Genomic DNA, 18,192 nt, shown 5'->3' on the forward strand with positions numbered 1-18,192 from the left:
TCTGTCTTTTAGGCCACTTCAAATACTTAAGACTTCAAAATATGCATTTTGGGTTCAACATTGTGGGATTTTCTTGTTCTTTGATCAACTATTGTTCTCAAACATTAATGTGCCCCTTTCTCAAAAGGTGGCACACTCAACTTCCTGGCTTCTTATTTTCATTATGTTGGAGGAACTTAACCAAATTAAACCTTGTTCTGAAGAACCACTGCAACTGAAGGCCTGATGCTAAAGGGTGTGCAAAGAGAGATGTACAGTAATCCATACCTAAAATATTTAAATATCAATTCTTACCACTCAAAACTCTGAACTGGACTGTAAACTGTCGTTCAGATCAGTCAAAACCACCGCTTGTGATAATTATCTAGTATAGTTCATAGAATGTCAGTAAGTAACAGCTCATATTCTCTCCTACCTTACCATAGAAAAATAGCTTTGAAGAAAGATTCTATTTTTTTTAAAGTGTACCAAGACAGTAAATCAAGATTTTGCAAAGTAACTTCCAAGTTTTCTGCTGGACATAAGGAGTCTACAAGGCAGTTTTGCTACCTGAGAAACACTCACAAGACACATTATCTCCTAAGTGCTGAAATGACTACATTAATTGTTTCCAAACTGCAAGATATTTATCAGAACAAAAGAACATGCAACTAAAAGAGAACAAGACCAAAGGCTATCACAGAAGACACAAAGAAACACATCTTTGTACAAATAAGACATTAGCAAGACGCTGTCCAGTGAAGTTGCAGCTTTTAGTCAATCTTGAATCTGTCAAAGTGTCATCTTGGATTATTCCCAGAAAGCAAACAATGTCTAACTGACACTTAGAGAAACTTTACCAATTGCTCCAGATTTTGCCTGGGTTTGCCACTGTGCAGCTACTTGGTAGTCACCAATTTTAAAACATTTTTTTTCTTCTAATACATCCAACTCAAAAAATAATAATGTATTTTTTTTCCAAATATGACATATTTCTTCATTCAACTGAACTCAATTTTCTTTTACATTATCAAGTCTCTGTATTCAAAACCAATGCCTAATCTTTCAATTTAAAATGAAAACCAAAATCAGTATTATAAAAGTATTTGATTGTGTATGCATGCAATAAACCAAACAAATATGTAACCTTTAGATGTAGGATAGTCTTATAGAGCGTGTTACATCACACTTCCACAGCTACATCTCTGCCTCAATTTCTAAATCAACCTTAGAAAAAATGTCCAACAAGCTTGATTTCATGTCAAAGAAAGAAACTCCCACTGTTTCTAAGAGAGGTTTCATAGAAGACCCTGTAGGTCTATTGCCTGAACTTGGCCTCATGCATGAAACTATCTGACTGTTATAAACTTCTATATCAAATAGACCCTTAGATAGATTCAATCTGTCTCTTCTTCTAAACAAAAACATGGAAACACATAACTAGTCCTAATTCCATCAGGTTGAACATCTGTAGGATTCTTTTCCTTACGGTTTTAGCTAATGAAAGGCCATAATAATAGTGAGATATAAAAATAGCTACAAAAATAACTTACCAAAATCTATTTGGGACAACTTCGGGAAAGAAAATCTACATCAGCATGTCATATGAGCTCACCATCATTTGTTCTAACTGCAAAGTAAAGCTGTTTTGTTCTTTACTACACTTCTAAGCAGTTTTATACATAATTCATTGTTGTTGGTTTTTTTTTCTGACAGAATCTTCAATTCCCTAAATGTTTCTCAATTCCCTCAATGTCCTTTTTCTCAATCTCTTTCAAGTACAATGTTTTCTCTCTATATTTTTAACTGCTAATATATCTTCTTTTGTATTTTTTTTTGCAACCGAGTATTTTTTAAAATGTAAGAATAAAACTGGCAATGATTGTAAAGCTGACATAGTCATAAAGTAGAGCTGTATAACAAAACCCATAAAAATTGCTCCAACTTCAAATTCATTATATTTATGACACTTAGTATTCTCCAGTTCTAAGTTTAAATTTTGTTTGTAGTTTTCCTGCTGTAGAGAGCTACTGCAACATTCTTTAAAATTCTTTGGAACCTTTTTTTTTTTTAAAGTAGTCTTTTAAAATACTACTTTTGTTCCAATCAAGAGCAATAGTTCTAGGGTACAGAACATCTGAAGGAAACACATTTGTGAAAAACAAGAGGGTGGAACTGAACTTGGAAAGGACAGCAGAGCAGGAAAGATCATGCTCTTTAATACGTAAAAATATTTCATATCTCTTGGTTCATGTGTTTTGATGTAAACAACCATTTTACCTTGCCTTGGGAACACAGAAGTATTATATGAGTTAAACAATCTGCATTTTAGAGAACAGCCTCAGAATAATAATTAAATGCAAACCCACCTATCACTAATTATAATGTCAACTGCTTTTTATATTTTAAAAATAATGTGCCAGTTCTGAAAAGCTGGGAACCGGTGGACAGTCATAGCTAAAAGGCTTACATGTGACATACAACTTTTGTTACCCTGCCTCCTTCTTTACTTTCTTGTGGACCTTATTTGTTTTTGGCAGTAAATATGAAAGGAAACAACAACACATTATGCAAGATCAGTTATGCTGGACTATTCTGTAATTTAACTTTGAGAAACAATATCTCAGTGAATGATCACAACAGAAAACAAACTTACATGGACAAACATTATCTGCTTAAACAGCCATGGCTGTGTACTGGAAATATGGCTTTGGTTTAAGGAGTTCATAACCTGTAGCCAAGCGGTAGAGATGGAAATTTTCATGGTTTAGAAATAATTTTATGCCTGCCCATCAATTTTTCTGTTATCTAGGCATGAATAATGAAACAGATTTTTGGAGAAATGGCTGTAAAGTGATCACTTCAAATTAATTTAGACCTCAGCAATCATTTGGTTCTTTCTGTATTTAAAGCCAGGGAAGATTAATTAGGTTCTTAAAAAGCCATTTAATGTTAATGATGCTCCAAGCATTAAGAAACTTCTAAGTCCATCACATTCAAGCTTTCTTTTCAGTATTCATCAGTTTGAAAAAATAAACCTGTCTGTTGCTGTCATAGATCACTAATTTGCTTTAATTAATATCAGTTTAATGAATATTACATTGAAAATAACATTGCAATGGTTGCAGGTCATGAAGTCCACTTTTAGTAATATATCTCCTTTTAACACTCAACAGTTACCACCACCCAAAGCATTAGATCAGAGGAAACACAGTTAAAACCAAACACTTCAGAAATCAGATACTCAAATCCAAATTTGTCCATAAAATCTCTGTAGATCCAGCACGGGTTTGTGGCAGCATATCCCTCCTTCATTTCCTGTGTATGCATGTATGATATCTACTCATGTGGCCTATGCAGGTAGAAATAAATAAACCCGAATAATGGATTTGTAATTTTTTTAAATGTAACAAAGTCTTTTTTTCTCCTTGTCCAGTGACTGATTTTCAGTTCTGCAGAGAAGACAAGTATCACAGGACAAATCAATATTCTTTTTAAAAGAAAGATCCTTGTCCATGTTGCTGTACTTCCTTAGGTGTTGGGGTTGGTTGGTTGTTTTTTAAAGGAAATTTTTGTTTCATTTTCTCTTTTTTGGAAATGCCCCTAATCAGTTTTATGCCATTCACTTGAGTTTCTGATTAACAGGCATATCTGGAAATTTCTGGCACTTCTGGATATACAGTAACATATTTCTACCTCAGTGGTACCAAAGAGATTACCTGTGAAATCCTCACTCTTGCCAGTAGTAGCATTCAGCACTGGGTACTAATGATGCAAACAGAAAGAGCCAACTGACTTATCATACAGTTACTATACAGAGCTGGAATGAAGTATATAATAAATACTCAAATGCTAATTTTTATAAATTCACAGTCATTCATTCATTGGTTACATTAAATGGAGAAATACTTAGGTGTTTTTTGTTTGGGGTGTTTTTACCAGTATTTGCCCTTTCTCTCTCTCTCTTTCTCTCATTTCTTTTTTTCTTTTTAAGTCTCTGGAAGAAAATATATTGCTCTAATAAGTAGTCACTTAATAATTTACCACATCCTTCAAAATCTGATTTAGTGAGTTTATGCTTTCTGCAAAAAGTTAATCAATTACACTTAATTAGCTATCAGTCTACATTTAAAGTTAACTGCCATAAACACCATTTATATATATAACCAAAGACTTGACAAATAAATATCAGTGTAAAAAAACTTAATGAAGAAATTTTATCCCCATTAATACTTGAATATTTACAGGATAGCTAAACTGGTGTTTAATACAGCTATTCAAAACATATAGTGTAATCTAACTTCTCAGACTTTTAGTACAAAACAGTTATTTTGAATAAATACACATCTCTAAGTAAACTTTAAAACAATCATAATCTTTCAGCTCATAATCTTTGAAAATACCTATTATTAGATGAAAGAACTTTTCACTTTAAAATAATATGTAGTTCAGTGCTTACTCCTAATTTATTAATATAAAGGTTTAGTTAAATTCAATAAAATTATTTGGTACAAAGAGGTAAAGGAAATAATTCCATAGTCAGATCAGGTTAACTTCTTTTGGTTTAACTTAACCTGCTCAGAGGCTCAGATCTCTGTTGAAAAAGACATGTCAACCCAGATGATATGCTAATGACTGGACGTGTGCTTAGAAAAACATAGAGAAGCAGCTCTTGAATGCTGCCATTACTGACAGCTCTCCCCCTAAGGAGGCACTTGTACTCCTCTGCAAATACCCTGCAAGGACTTACTAGTAAATGTAAACAGGCTAAGGATGACAAGAAGCAAAGAGATGCTGTGGCACCTTGTCCATGTACAGTCTCTGACTCACTGCATCCATGTGCTTGATGATCCTTTTGCAGACTCATTTGTTTCCTAGTAATTTTGTGTTGATGGTACATGCACTAGGACTCTGCTTTTTTAGAGTCCATGAAAAGGTCATTTAAGTGCATCCACATGTCATTGCCTCAGAGAACACATAGCTTCATAATGGAAGAGGTTTTATCCTATTTTCTCTTGTGTTTGAGCTAATTTTCTGGTACCACCGCTGTTAAGCACGACTTAAACATGAGTCAAGTGCCTGACACACCATATATTCTTGCTGCTTTTCCCAAGAGCCTGTTCTACCCTTCATCAAGAAAACACCTTTTTTGAGTGTCAGCTGCTCACAGTATCTTTCCTGCACTACTATAGATAAGGGACACCATAATGAAATGTAACAGTCTGTGACAGCTGCCATGAAAGCCAAAATGAGCAGCAGAGACGGAAAACTTTTTTTCTCCCCAGTTTGCCTTTGCAAGAGAAGGGAAGTGATTATACCAAGGCATAGAAGGCTCTCTCTGCTCAGAGACCACTGCTGAGAGATGTTCTCAGAGGCTGACTGGACTCCCTCCTGAGCATTCAACTCCACTCAGCAGAAGGTGATGGCATCAAAGTAATACAATTTTGCCACCTTGCCCCTTCCTCTCTTTAGGCATCATCATTTTCCACACTCAGGGAAGCAGAAAGACAGCAATTATCTTTTCCTTATTTTTTTTTTCCTCACAGCATTTGTGTTTGCTCAAAGCAAAAAGACAGAAAATATTAATTCTCTTCTGGAAAACTTGTAGAAGTGAAGGTAGCCTGTCTAGGTAAATATATTAGCTTCAAAAATGGAATCAAATGTCTTTCCTGATTTCCAGATGCAATCAGTTACAATATCTAAATCATGTTAGGACTTGCTACCCTTCTTTTCTTAAGTTTTCAGAAAGTCACTATTGAATAGGTGGACTCTATGTAGACACATGCCCAAGGGTGAGAACAGGACAGATATACATGTATCTGCCATAAAAGAACATAGAAAAGCTAATTAATGCCTGCATTGTCTTTAAAACATTATCATTTAAAACATCACCTTAAATGAACACCAGTCAATCAATCCCCTTGCACTTCTGAAGCCATGTGTATATACGCAGCAATCTGCTGCAGAACAGTCTAGAATGGTATTTACCCCTTTTGTATCATTAATAGTTTATATTCTTGTCTTGTACTAATTAGTCAAATATAAGTTTGGTTGCCTTTTCTTTAATGCCTACATTTTTTGTAGGTTAAAATCCGCTTTACTTACCACCAAAGATTTATTGAGAAGGCACATGTTTGCAGAGTGGTTTCACAGGAGACAGTATCCTCCATGGTTTTCATTAGAATATGAAGATTTATCATGCTCTGTCCCACCATAATAAGGAAATATATCCCTTAAGGGTTTATAAGTTTATGAAACTTTTTAAGTTTATAAGTCACATTCTTGCTTAAAATGATTGTAAAGTATCACTCTGGCATTCAGACATTTTAAAAAAATCAACAAACGTTATCAAACACGTCTGATGTGACAAGGCAAAATACCTTGGTTTGCTCTCTTGTGTGCTGAGACCACTTTCCATGGGTGACCAAATATCAGATGTATCTTGATGTGAAGGTCTTGTACTTTGGAGGGGTGGCTCTCTGTGCCAGGCTCTGCAATCTAAGTCTTTGTGGGTATCTGTACAGAAGGAAAAAGCTGCTAGAAATCTTTCAGCCCATTTTACTTCTCAAAAGAGGAAGTACACATTAAATTAATTAACTTAATTCGTTAAATTTACAGTAATAGGGAATTAATGAAGTCAATTACAAACATTATAATGATTAAATCACTTATGACGAGAACAGCAGAAATAGAGTTCCAAGATGATCATTTTGCTCTATAAATCACCCTTTTAGCTGTAGTGAGAGGAAGGGGTTCATGACCTGATCTTGATTGTGGGGCATTTTCTTCCACAATGATGAAAAAAATTTGGTGCCCATGTCTTTTCTCCTTTTTTATTTCTTCTCTCTTTTAAAGTTTTGTTATGTATTAGGAATTATGCTTTGATTTATTTCCTCTCACACTGTTTACTAACACTAGGTTAGCTGCCAAAAATTTGTCATATATTTTGCTCAAAGTGATTGCAACACTGTTGTGAATCAAGAAGACAGAGATAATACTTTGGAAAACAAGAAGATCTTTTGGTTTTCCTACTGCATAAGTTAATCTCAACTTTTAGGTTATATGTAAGCTTATGTAAGTATGGAAGCATATGTTTAGATTGTAAGTATATACATATGTAATATATACTTATAATATGTGAATTACTACCTCATTTGCTAATTAATGTATATGAAAAATGTGACAATGAGCTGAATTTCAGCCAAGCCTCAGAGGTGAATACCTGCACAGTATGTTCCAAAGTTATTCATAAGGTAAAAATTCTGTTGACTTTCAGCAGGCTACTTGTCAAAATGAGATCTTAGTTCCCAAGACACACAAATGATTTTCAGAATTATAGCTATTGCAAATTACAGTTCACTTCATTAAAGTTTTCTTTAATTTTTTATACTCTTTATGTAAAGTGTAATTGAATGTTAAGGAGCATGCCATACGTCTCTAATGCTGAATTTAAGAAAAAAATAAGATATGTCCTGTAAATTTTCTTCTGTCTCTTGCAAGAAAGACCTCATAAAATTGAAATTATTGTATTTTATAACAAACCCTGATTATCTTTAAAAAACCTTGAGTTTTAGACACATTAAAAATGTTTGCAATCCAACTGTAGTATTTATCTGAATAGGATTTTAGTACTGTGACTTTGCTTGCAGAATTTTAAATATACTAGATCCTCATTCTACTTAGCAGCCTTTTAATGGAGCTTAGTATAAATGGCAATGGTGAAATGACAAATTTGTTGCTACCACATCAGGTGATACATCTAGAAAGAAGCACTCGTGGTGAGCTAATGATGTGAAAACATTTCTCTGTTACTACACACAAGTGCTTCAAGTCCAAATGAAGTCATATTGTTAAAGCAGCAGTATCTGGCATTCTCAAATAGACATCTCTCAGGAACTGTCAGAAGTAACTGCAGCCTTCTACCTTCCCAATGTAACTTTGTCATCATAAAGAAGCTGTACTGACTCCAACAGTCAAGGACAGAGCCTCAGCTGCTCACAGCTGAGCTGAGAGCCATTCAACAGAGTAAGCCATCGAAATGTAATGTCCAAGTTAAACTCCAGGTAGAGGGTAAACGTGGCTTTCTCAGTAACGGAGACGTAATGCTTTAGGATTCCTTCCTCTATGCAGAAAACTACAGTGTAAGAGTGACCTCTACAGGATTTCCTCAGTGCTCCAAGACTGCAGTCCCAGGGACTGTCTTTAGAACATTTTCAAATGTATTTATTTGAAAACAGAAGACAAACTGCAACATACAAACCAACACTGCCTCCAAGATACTTATGTGAAAGACACATCCATGTGTGGATGAACATTACCCAGCAAAACTCTTCATCCATATTCTTGTGGAAGTGGCTCTCAGTGATTCCATTACTTACCAGTACCAATTACCTGTATCAATTGTGCAAATGCCCCAGTGATGAAAAAGCATTTAGGATTCTACAGAAAAATTGCTATTTGGCATTGTGTTTCAGAAACTTAAAGTGAAATATAGAATGGCTGGAATGCTGGAGAGAGATTTAAATCTGTAACTCACCAAATGGTAATGCAAAGTAGACATCTAGTAAGATCTCGTGTGAAGTTGGTGTTTTTGTGCCTTGAATCTCACTTCCATTTTTTATTACTTCAGAATGCAATGTCCACCAGGAACCTGGGCCTTCCTAGGAAAAAGAAGTTATGAAAATTACCTGGGCAGGATTTATTGGATTATGCACTTTTTACTGGCTGAGGTTTCCCCTGAGTCAATAGGAGTTTCTTTGTAACAACAATATGTTTAGATATCCATTCTAGACTCTTCCAACTTTCATTTGTGTAAGTATTACTTAGGACTTCATCAAGTTTTCTCACAGTCATTGAATTCAAAATAATATAACATTTGCTCTACAATAGAGATGAATACATATTAAGGTTGTCAGATAATTAAGACACAAGAAATATGAATATTGAAAATTACACTTATCAACTCAGATTTTCCAGTTTCCCTTTGAACTGGTGCCAAACAAGTACATTGTAGAAAGACTGAAACAATCCATATAAACTAATAACAAAGCCAAAAAAACTTGTTTCTGAAGTAATGCTCCCTTATAATTTATTTCTGAGCTATAAAGCCCAGAACAGAACTGTGGGGTTAAGACAAGCAGCATAACTAGGAAACATCCGCAGTGGATTAATTATAAATGAAGGTTTAGAGGATCTAAAGAAATTAAGAAAAAGTCCCTTATCTTTCATCTGTGTTTGTTTAAAGTTTCAATATTTACTAGTAAGCCACAACCTCTGTGTCAGCAAGTTGTAACTCAACAACAGCCAGGGCAGCAGAGCAGAACCACTTGCCTTGGGGCTGGAAATGGCACTTGGCAGCTGTGATACAGAGCAACTTCTAATTTAAGCAGGAACTACTTTCTTCCTCTGCTTCCATTTTCTGGGTAGAATCACTGAAATGTCAGTTCAATGTATATATGAATATTTATTACTTCCTGTAAAGAAATTGCTATAGGGTCTGATGAGAGATACTGTAGGAAGTTGTTTTCTGATTTTCTCTCCTTTCCCTCATCTTCAATCGCCTTTTTTATGTTTTAGAAAAATTAAAGAAGGCAAAAAATTTTTCAAAGATTAAATTAATCTTCTGTCATTCAGAGCTACTTTAAAAACAGACTCCATGGACTATGTGTAGCAGAGTATATTCATGGATGGGAGAATTGTGGAATATTAGAATGAGGTAACTCTTATGTTTTCTGAATTCAGAAAATTTTGCAGCACAGGCAGTTTGCTTCTGTATTTCCACGATCCCAGAAACCTTTTCTCCTTATTTGATATCCTACTGAGCGAAAGTATGCTCACTCTGGTGGCCAACTTACTATGCTGGATACACAACTCTTGGTATTGACCCAATTTCTCCACTCATCCTTCTCTGTGCACTCTATAATTTCTTCTGTAGTTCCACAAGGCAAATTTCAGTTTTCCTCTCTGAGAAAGTGGCCAATTCCTTTGAGAGAGAGAACAACAGTATTTTGCCCACTTTAGTAGAGATTTACCCAAAGTCACACAATGAAGAGCCAGGCCTGGAAAGTTAATCTAAAACTCTTTCACTTTAATCATATAAGCCAAACCACCCCTGCCTCCCTAACAGTTCATGAGAGCAGACGAACTAACTCACTGCCTGTGGAATACCTGGCTCAGTATCTGAGCCATTTCTCCAGGATATATGGATAATGCATTTCAGTTTTCACTTTAAGAGTCACATGTACATTATGCCTCACCATCGCAGATTGGAGCAAAGGAGATAGAAGTATACACTGATAATAAACATCCTTACAGTATTTGGGGAGATTAAGAATGAGAAATTTGTTGGATTTTACTCAGTGTTCTATAATTCCACAGAAAGTCAACTTACATCTGTTGCATATTCCACAGTTGCAAGGGGAATCCATAAAACTCCCAAAATGCTATCCCAGAGCAAGCCTTTCTTCCACAGCTCTACAAGGAAGCCCTTTCCATCAGCACAGATTTCACTAAAAAGAATGAATACAGAAACCATTAAACTGAATCTGAAAACGCAGTTTCAACTACTCAGTAATCTATAATAATAAGTTAGTGACTTACAGGAGATACAGAGGTGGGTTTTTTCCTATGTAGTCATAAAATAGTAGGCAATGGTGTCTCTGCTGTGACTGATTGCACATAATCTTCATTTGACTGAATTTATTTTAATAAAAAGTTATAAATTTATTTTAATCTTTTAATAAAGATTATTTTAATAAAAATTATCTTCAAGTTACTGTGTGGTGAACCACAGAGAATTACTGTGTACTTACAGTTATCAGGAAAAGAACAAATGAAATCTGAGAAGGGCAAGGGTTGCCACCTCTGAGACAACTTTTTAACTCATCACATGGCTCTCAAAAATCATTATGTTGGCGGCATCAATGTCTACTTCTCTGCTGTATTCATGCAGTTGAATAGATTCATTGAATTTTTGTTTTGCTCAGCTTCTCTCTCTATAAATATGTTATGGAAGACAGATTGTAAATTTTTAGACCCCAACTTTAAAACTGTTGCACCGGTAACAATGAAAGTGCAGACTGAAAGGTTGAAAAATATGCAATTTTTAAAAGGCAAGCTGGTAATATCTGTGTGTAAAAGATCATAGCTTTTACTGTGAGAGATGGAGTGACAGCCCTTAAGAAAATGAACTACAGTATGACTCACCAAAGTCTACTTAAATGTATTTGTAAATGCTTTCTTTTAATCCCTTTTAAAAGTCTGCTGTGTTGTATAGATGAGCAGGCAGTAGATGGAGCTACAGCAACCTTGTAACATGCTAGAAAAGTGCTTTAGTATTCTTTGGCAAGATTTACATTGCCAACTGAGAAAATAATCCTAATAAATTGCTCATTTTCAATGATATCATGCAACACTCATTTACATATAATATGATAAAAAGAAAATCTTTTAAACAACAGCAAAGCGAATGTATTAACTAATATTTTGACACATTCTTCAGGTAACCAGAAAGTACGAAAAAAGTCATTCAAAACAACTCATGTGTCTGACAAAATATTAAAATACTTGCATTAGAAAATACCCAAAATTGTAAAAATGACATTTTTTCATAAGAAGAACTACAGCAAATTAAATGTTGAATTCTGCAAAAATATTTCAACCAACTCTAGACCTCAGGAATTAAATTTATGTTCCCACAACAGGAATGTGGTGACAGAGAAAGATTTGTGCAGGGAAAAAGAAGGGACCAAAAATGGTGGAGATTAATGTGCTAAATCAGGATCTAATTAGATTATATCTATTGGGTTTAACTGCTTTGGAATTGACAGTTGGAAGCAGATTTCCTCAGAATGTCAGGCAGTGTATAAATGCTTGGACCTCCTGACCAGTGAGGTGTGTAGAAGGCTCTAGAGAAAAGAGGACAATAACAACAGAGTAACAAGATGGAGAGCTGAGTGAAGCAGACAAAGATCTGCAGACAGAAGTGAGAAAGAGCAGGGGTCAGTAGTAAAGCGACTACCTAAATTGGCAGCTGAGGAGATAAATTAATGCATAAAATATGAGTCACACCGAAAGGAAATTGAGTGAACAAAAATCAAGTTGCTTGAGGATCAATTTGAGTTCTCTTTATTCTCATTCCTGTACTCCTACAACATTATATGAAATCAAATTCGGAGACAAATTCTTCCCCTTGTTGGTCCTGGCCTTGATCTGCAATGTACCTTGCAAAATTAACTTTAGTTCTGTTCCCCAGGGCTAGTCTGCACCTTTTCTCTGAGCTGGATACTTTTTCCTTGCTTCTGTGGTCTGTACATGGCCTTGCATGTACTAAACTGTTCTAAACTATACAAATAAAACAAAGATACAACAAAATCAATTGATAAGAATTCCCTGTTACTTACAACATGAAGTCTTGTTCCCAGCAAGGGTCACTTCCTCGTCTGTCGATTGTAGTGCTTTTCAAATTTTGGACTTTTAAAACAACATAGGTTTTGGATGCATCTGAAAAAGAAATAACCAGCACATTAAACCTCACTTTAGTTCTTTCCAGAAACTAGAAACATACAACCCCAAGGCAGTAAGGGTTTTAATTTTTACTCCATACAAAACATTTAGAGGTGTGGTTCAAATATGTGGATTTGAGCATGAAAATTCTTATTAATTCTAATGGGATTATGCCAGAAAAGTCTCTGCCCCTGACAGGTGAGAGAGAACATCTCACTGTATGTATTTTAAAGATCAGCTTCCAGACAGGGCTTTTTACTGTTTATCAATCCCCCTGACAGCTCTTGCATGAAACCAGCATGCAACTCTTTTTCTGAAAATTAGGACTTTCTTTGCCTTTCCATTGCTATGATAATATTGATGATTGGCTGATGGATTTTTATGTCCAATTAAGGCAAGGCCACAGACTTGTAATATGTAATTCAGTCTTGGTGCATGAATCTAGTTCTGTTATAGTTGCAGCAGCAAAATGGGTTTCAGATGCAGCCCCAAATGAACTCATATATTTTTGTAAATGCCTTTGTAAAAGCACAGTATGAGTATTCATAAATTGGACCCAATCAGCAAAAAGAATAAAACTTTAAAAATTTCAAAGGGCTTGAAAATATCACTGCCAGAAAAAAGCAACAGAACTGAGGGACAGCTCTATCCTGTAGGGCCTCATACAGGAATCTAAGGTGGTAAAAGGTGTATTATATCATCTCAATGAATGTGGCTTTTTAGCTTGCATGCAGGTAACACATCCTTCACTACCCTCCAGCATCCTAGATAAGGATCAACATTGACATAGGACTGAAAAAAACCTTTTTTTTTTTTAATAGAACTACTGCCAAAATATATATACAAGAGGTAGCTCGGAACAGAATTTTTGAGCTGTGTGTTTTACCACAGGTCAATCAAACAGTCTGAGTAACAGGGAAGGTGTCAATGTCTACAACAGATTACTGAATAGGTTGTATCAAATTACACTGCAGTTAACAAAAAGTGTGAAGGAGAAGAGTTAGCTGTGTACATCCTGTATGTAGATCTTATTGATTAGAACTGATTATAATGTTTGACCAAAGAACAAAAGATATCATGTAACAGGAACTATTCTGTTCAATAAACACATTCAGCAGTGGCCAATGTTATCTATTTATTTTCCATAATTCAGTGCACCAGTCCTCTCAAACAGGACTTTGTTTTTTAGCTGCAACTCAAGGTTTGAGAAATTTTCAAAAGAATTCTAAATTACTTGGCTGAAAAATAGCAACCCACAGTCTTTAACTTCAGCCATTTAGAGCACCCATGTAAATTAAAACTACAATAACCAACCTCCCTCATAATTAAAACGTATGTCCCTAAAATGAAGCTATAAATGACAAGATAGAAACTTAAAGACACATTTTAGTGGTAGTCTGTTTCATTATACTATTATCTTTATATTCAACTATAACTTCACGGACCAGACGAGGTGACCAAACTTAATCACCTTGTATCTTTCCCCACCTCCTTTTCTATCACAAAAAATAAAAATAGTTTGGACTGTTTGCATTATTGTCTTGCCTGAAACCCTGCCATTTGTTTTTTAAAAGAGCTCTTTTTCCAGTAGTTCCTTGTCTTCTTTGGCTCTTCTCTGGATCTAAATATTACCCTTCAGTGCTTTAGGACTAATTCACCTTCTTTAGATGTCATGAGTTGTGTCAAGTAAGAAAAAGATACTCTACCTCGTAAATAACTGTGAGTATATAACCTCCTTGAGGAATAACACTGCCCAGGGTGAATATTATTAAAATACCCTGGCAGCAGAAAGGAGCTGCCAATTTTGCAGTTTTGTTTCCATGAAGCCATTATTGTGGCTCCCAAACCTTTCAGCTGTCAAAAAACAGAGGCGTGTAGTGCAATTTTTTGTCAAACAGCAGGTTATCCACTTGCTCAAACCTTCAGCTTTCGACTCAGAGCACAGCACAGCAGCTTCATAGCAGTTTACACAAAGGAGTAAATAAACTACAGGATAATCACAGAATTTTGAGAAACATGAGGGTATTTCAAGGCTGCTCTTGGTCACCACCTGCATAATGGTTCTGCCCAAGAAAACATTATCAGAGAATACACCATTCAAATTTTATTGCCATTATTTATGATGTTAACAAGTCTTCAACAGCACTCAAAAGAAACTTGAAACTACATCTCTCTTATCAAATTATTCTGTTTGATAGTCATATTCTGTACATTATCACCTCTTTTGAGCATCAACAAAATATGAGATTTGCTGAACCCTGCAGAACATTTTTCTGACTGCATTAGGGTTTCAATGAGAAAGAGAAGATTCTTCAGTCCATACTTTGTACAAAGATTTCACAGCCTGCTTTTAGAAGTGTCAAGAACAAACAGCTTGATCTGTGCCCATTCAGGTTACCTTTCTTTAATTCAAATAACTTTAAACAACTTGTATTTGCTTAAATGTATTAACCAGCAAATTTTGCTGCACTGATTTGGTTGTATATCAGCTTCTCCTGAGAACTAGTAATTACAAAGGTCTTGAAGGCCTTAAATTTATAGTCCACCTCTGTGTGAGAAACCTCTGGCTGAGTTCAGACTTTCTTTTCCATCCTGGCTAAATCTTGGTCCTGGAAACAGCCTTAGAGAGTTCTGGGCAGCTTGGTTTTGCTCATATTTATTGGCTGGGGCACACACCTGATCTCTATAACTGTCCATCAGTATCTCCAACCTGTATTTCCTCTCCGGGAAAATTCAGACACAATCTCCAATTGTCTGAGGCCACGACCTTGTAAAGATAATTTGATCTCTAAAACACATGTATAATCTTTAATTCTTTCCACATTTATTCATTTTTATTGAACTGTTGATCAAATATATTAAAGTAGTCCCAAGCTTAGGTGATTCTTTAGTGTGACACAGACAAGCATGCCTAAGAAAGAAAAATGTAAAGCAGAAATTGAAAGGGAAATTAAACTTACCAGTCATTTTATCCAGCCTTCCTTTTTTCACTGTATTAAAAAAGAAAATATATATTATTTTCAGATAATACCTTAACAATGCTTGCCAATGGATTTTATGGAAAATAAAATCTAAAGGACTTACATGGTATAAAAAACCTCAATCAAAAATGAAAACAAGTAATCTTCAAAAAATATAAACATCATTGTGGGACAGTAATATGATTTCTCAGAATTCTTTGGGAAAGAGAACACGTGAAAACTCTTTGCACCTTACAAGAACTTAATAAATACATGGATACAACACAGAGGGCAGAATGAAGAGCAGGTGTCCAGGAAGGGTAGTGTGCTATTCATCACCTCTTAATGCTGGTTCAAAATTCTTCCCAATAGATACAGATGACTCACAGACTGTATATAACCTAAAGTAGCTTCTATCATCTTACAGAGAATCCTTTATTACATTGTATTTACTCTGGCTGTTAGAAAGGATGCACTTCAGTAAATATCTTACCAAATAAAAAGTGAACATTTCAAATCCTGATTTTGCTCAGCAACCTTATGTTTCACACTATGGTATCTCTTCCATTAATGAAAAATGCCCTGAAATTAATAGGATTGGGATTCATATAATCATAATTATGAAGATCTAACCCGGTCATAAATTTTTATTTCACTCCTAAAGTTCATTAAATTTAGACTTTTAAACAATATAACTAAATATTCTTTAAATTTTCCTGCCATATCAATGCATGTAAGACAGTTTGGTTTGAGTGAAACATCACTGCAGTCCTACAATAATTGAACAAACTCCATCAATAAACTAATGTATACATGATATATTTCACTGCTACACTTAGGACAGTAGTAATTGCCAATAAAAGAAGAAGTCCACAACTTTACAATGCAAAGGTTCCCAAAAGCTTGCCACTGTATTCCAATATCCTTTCCACTTGCTTAACCTCACCTACCTTCCTATTACTTATTTTTGCTTTCATCTCTCCCTAAACTCCCCTGAGAATGCCATGGAATTGCCCCACATTTGCAGACTGTTCGTCTGGCAGCCTGAACGATTCCACCACTGTCACACTGAGAAAGCTTTCACTTTCCACACAAATGGTGAGGGGCCAAAATGTTGCTGAGCTACCAGCAGAGTCTAAACACTGCAGCAGCTCAACTGCACTGCAAGGGTGCAGAATTTACACACTGCATTTACTTGACTACCCTGAAAGGAAGTACTGCAAGAAATATTCTTATCAGCTTAAACAATGCACATCTCCAGTCTGTGAGGTTACTATTTATAGCCACATACTAAATATTTGTCACATGGGTGAAGGAGCTTCTACGAGAAGAAAAACCTACCTTTCACAGAGAGAAGTTCCATTTCAGTAGAAAAATATCTTAAAGAACACGCATTGAAATTCAGCTTTTTCTTCACAAGAGGAAAAGAAATAGTTTGGCTTGCATTAAATTACTCTTCTGCTGCTGTTCCCTCACTGCAAGTGTGTTTCACTTTTGCTGCTCGCTCCTCCCATGTTCCTCATGGAGCAAAGCCAATCAATTGATGGAGCAGTAAAATACTGACGACAAATTCCTTCTCCCTCTCTACACACAGAGAGGGAAGAGGAAAAGAGAAATATTATAACTGTTCGCTTACCCTCATTTCCTCACCCTCATTTCCTCAACTTCTATCTGCTCTATGCAGCTGTCTCCAGTCTAAACAAATTTCTGAATGCCATCTTTTCCAGAAATAAGAAACTCAGTGCAACTATTTTATTAAGGACATACTTTTGGAGATTTGACATTTTGATTTTAATACTTGCAAAGCATCTGAATTGGAATACAGAAAGTTCACGGGTTTTTTATCTTTTAAAACAGTCACGTAGTCAGAACACATATTTTACAGTATTTGCTATAGCTAGGCATAAGTAGCCTTAATTTTCTAAAATAGTGTGAATAAATATTGCACAAAAAGTTGGATTTTATTATACTTCATGAATTTCTAATTCTATTGCAGCAGTTCATAGGATTGTAAATGTTGTCATAAAATGTTAAAATATTTTACAACAATACTCAAAACACTGAAATTATCATAAAAATAGTGGTGTTTACGACTAGTTGTTCAGATTAATACTGGGGGGTTTTGTTTGTTTGTTTTTAATTGTGGTTAACAGTATATATATTTCCACAGATATATAGTATTTTTATATAATTTTCTCCATTATATTATAATTGAATACTTAGGTCTTAAATCCAAGTAAGGAAGTGTCCTTGGAGTAGAGGGGGGTGCATATATCTGAGTTAAGGAGTGGCTGTCTGAAGCCCCAAGAAACTGGGTGTGGAGGAAGGCACACCTCAAAAGACAAATGAGAGCTGAGACTGGTTGGCCTGGCCAGGAGAAACCTTTGGTAGGTAGGATGGGTTTAATCAATGTTTATAAAAAACCTGATGGGAGGCTGTAAACAAGACTGACTCTTGTGATTGTTGCCTATTAACAGGTGAACAGGCAATGGGCACAAATTGAAACTCACAGTTTCACCGGAACATAAGAAAAGTCTCTTTTTCCTGTGAGGGTATTTTAACACTAAAATAGGTTGTCCAGAGAGGATGTGGACTCTTTTTGTCCTTGGAGATACCCACAACCTGACTGAACAAAACCCTGGGCAACCTGCTCTTGCTGACCCTGTTTTGAGCAGGGATGTTGGACTAGATGGTATTGAGAGTTTCCTTGTGATTCTGTGATAGTTCATAAGGTTAAACTGTTAAGTGT

General features: G+C 35.4%; 1 protein-coding gene across 1 annotated transcript in view; it reads right to left on the reverse strand.

The window, feature by feature from the left end:
* The window catches only part of LOC108503527 (protein unc-13 homolog A-like), a 43,665-nt gene extending 26,774 nt beyond the window's left edge, over positions 1-16,891 (reverse strand). The window contains exons 1-6 of the mRNA XM_017827553.1: positions 16,785-16,891; positions 15,444-15,473; positions 12,381-12,480; positions 10,370-10,487; positions 8,516-8,639; positions 6,360-6,495 (exon numbers count right to left, since the gene is read on the reverse strand). Coding sequence (XP_017683042.1) covers positions 6,360-6,495; positions 8,516-8,639; positions 10,370-10,487; positions 12,381-12,480; positions 15,444-15,473; positions 16,785-16,806 — 530 coding nt within the window. The 5' untranslated portion in view covers positions 16,807-16,891. The remainder of the gene's footprint in view (positions 1-6,359; positions 6,496-8,515; positions 8,640-10,369; positions 10,488-12,380; positions 12,481-15,443; positions 15,474-16,784) is intronic.
* Positions 16,892-18,192: the final 1,301 nt, after the last annotated feature.

Source organism: Lepidothrix coronata, unplaced genomic scaffold (assembly GCF_001604755.1).
Source record: "Lepidothrix coronata isolate B3197 unplaced genomic scaffold, Lepidothrix_coronata-1.0 Scaffold140, whole genome shotgun sequence".
NCBI classification, from domain to species: Eukaryota; Metazoa; Chordata; class Aves; order Passeriformes; family Pipridae; genus Lepidothrix; species Lepidothrix coronata.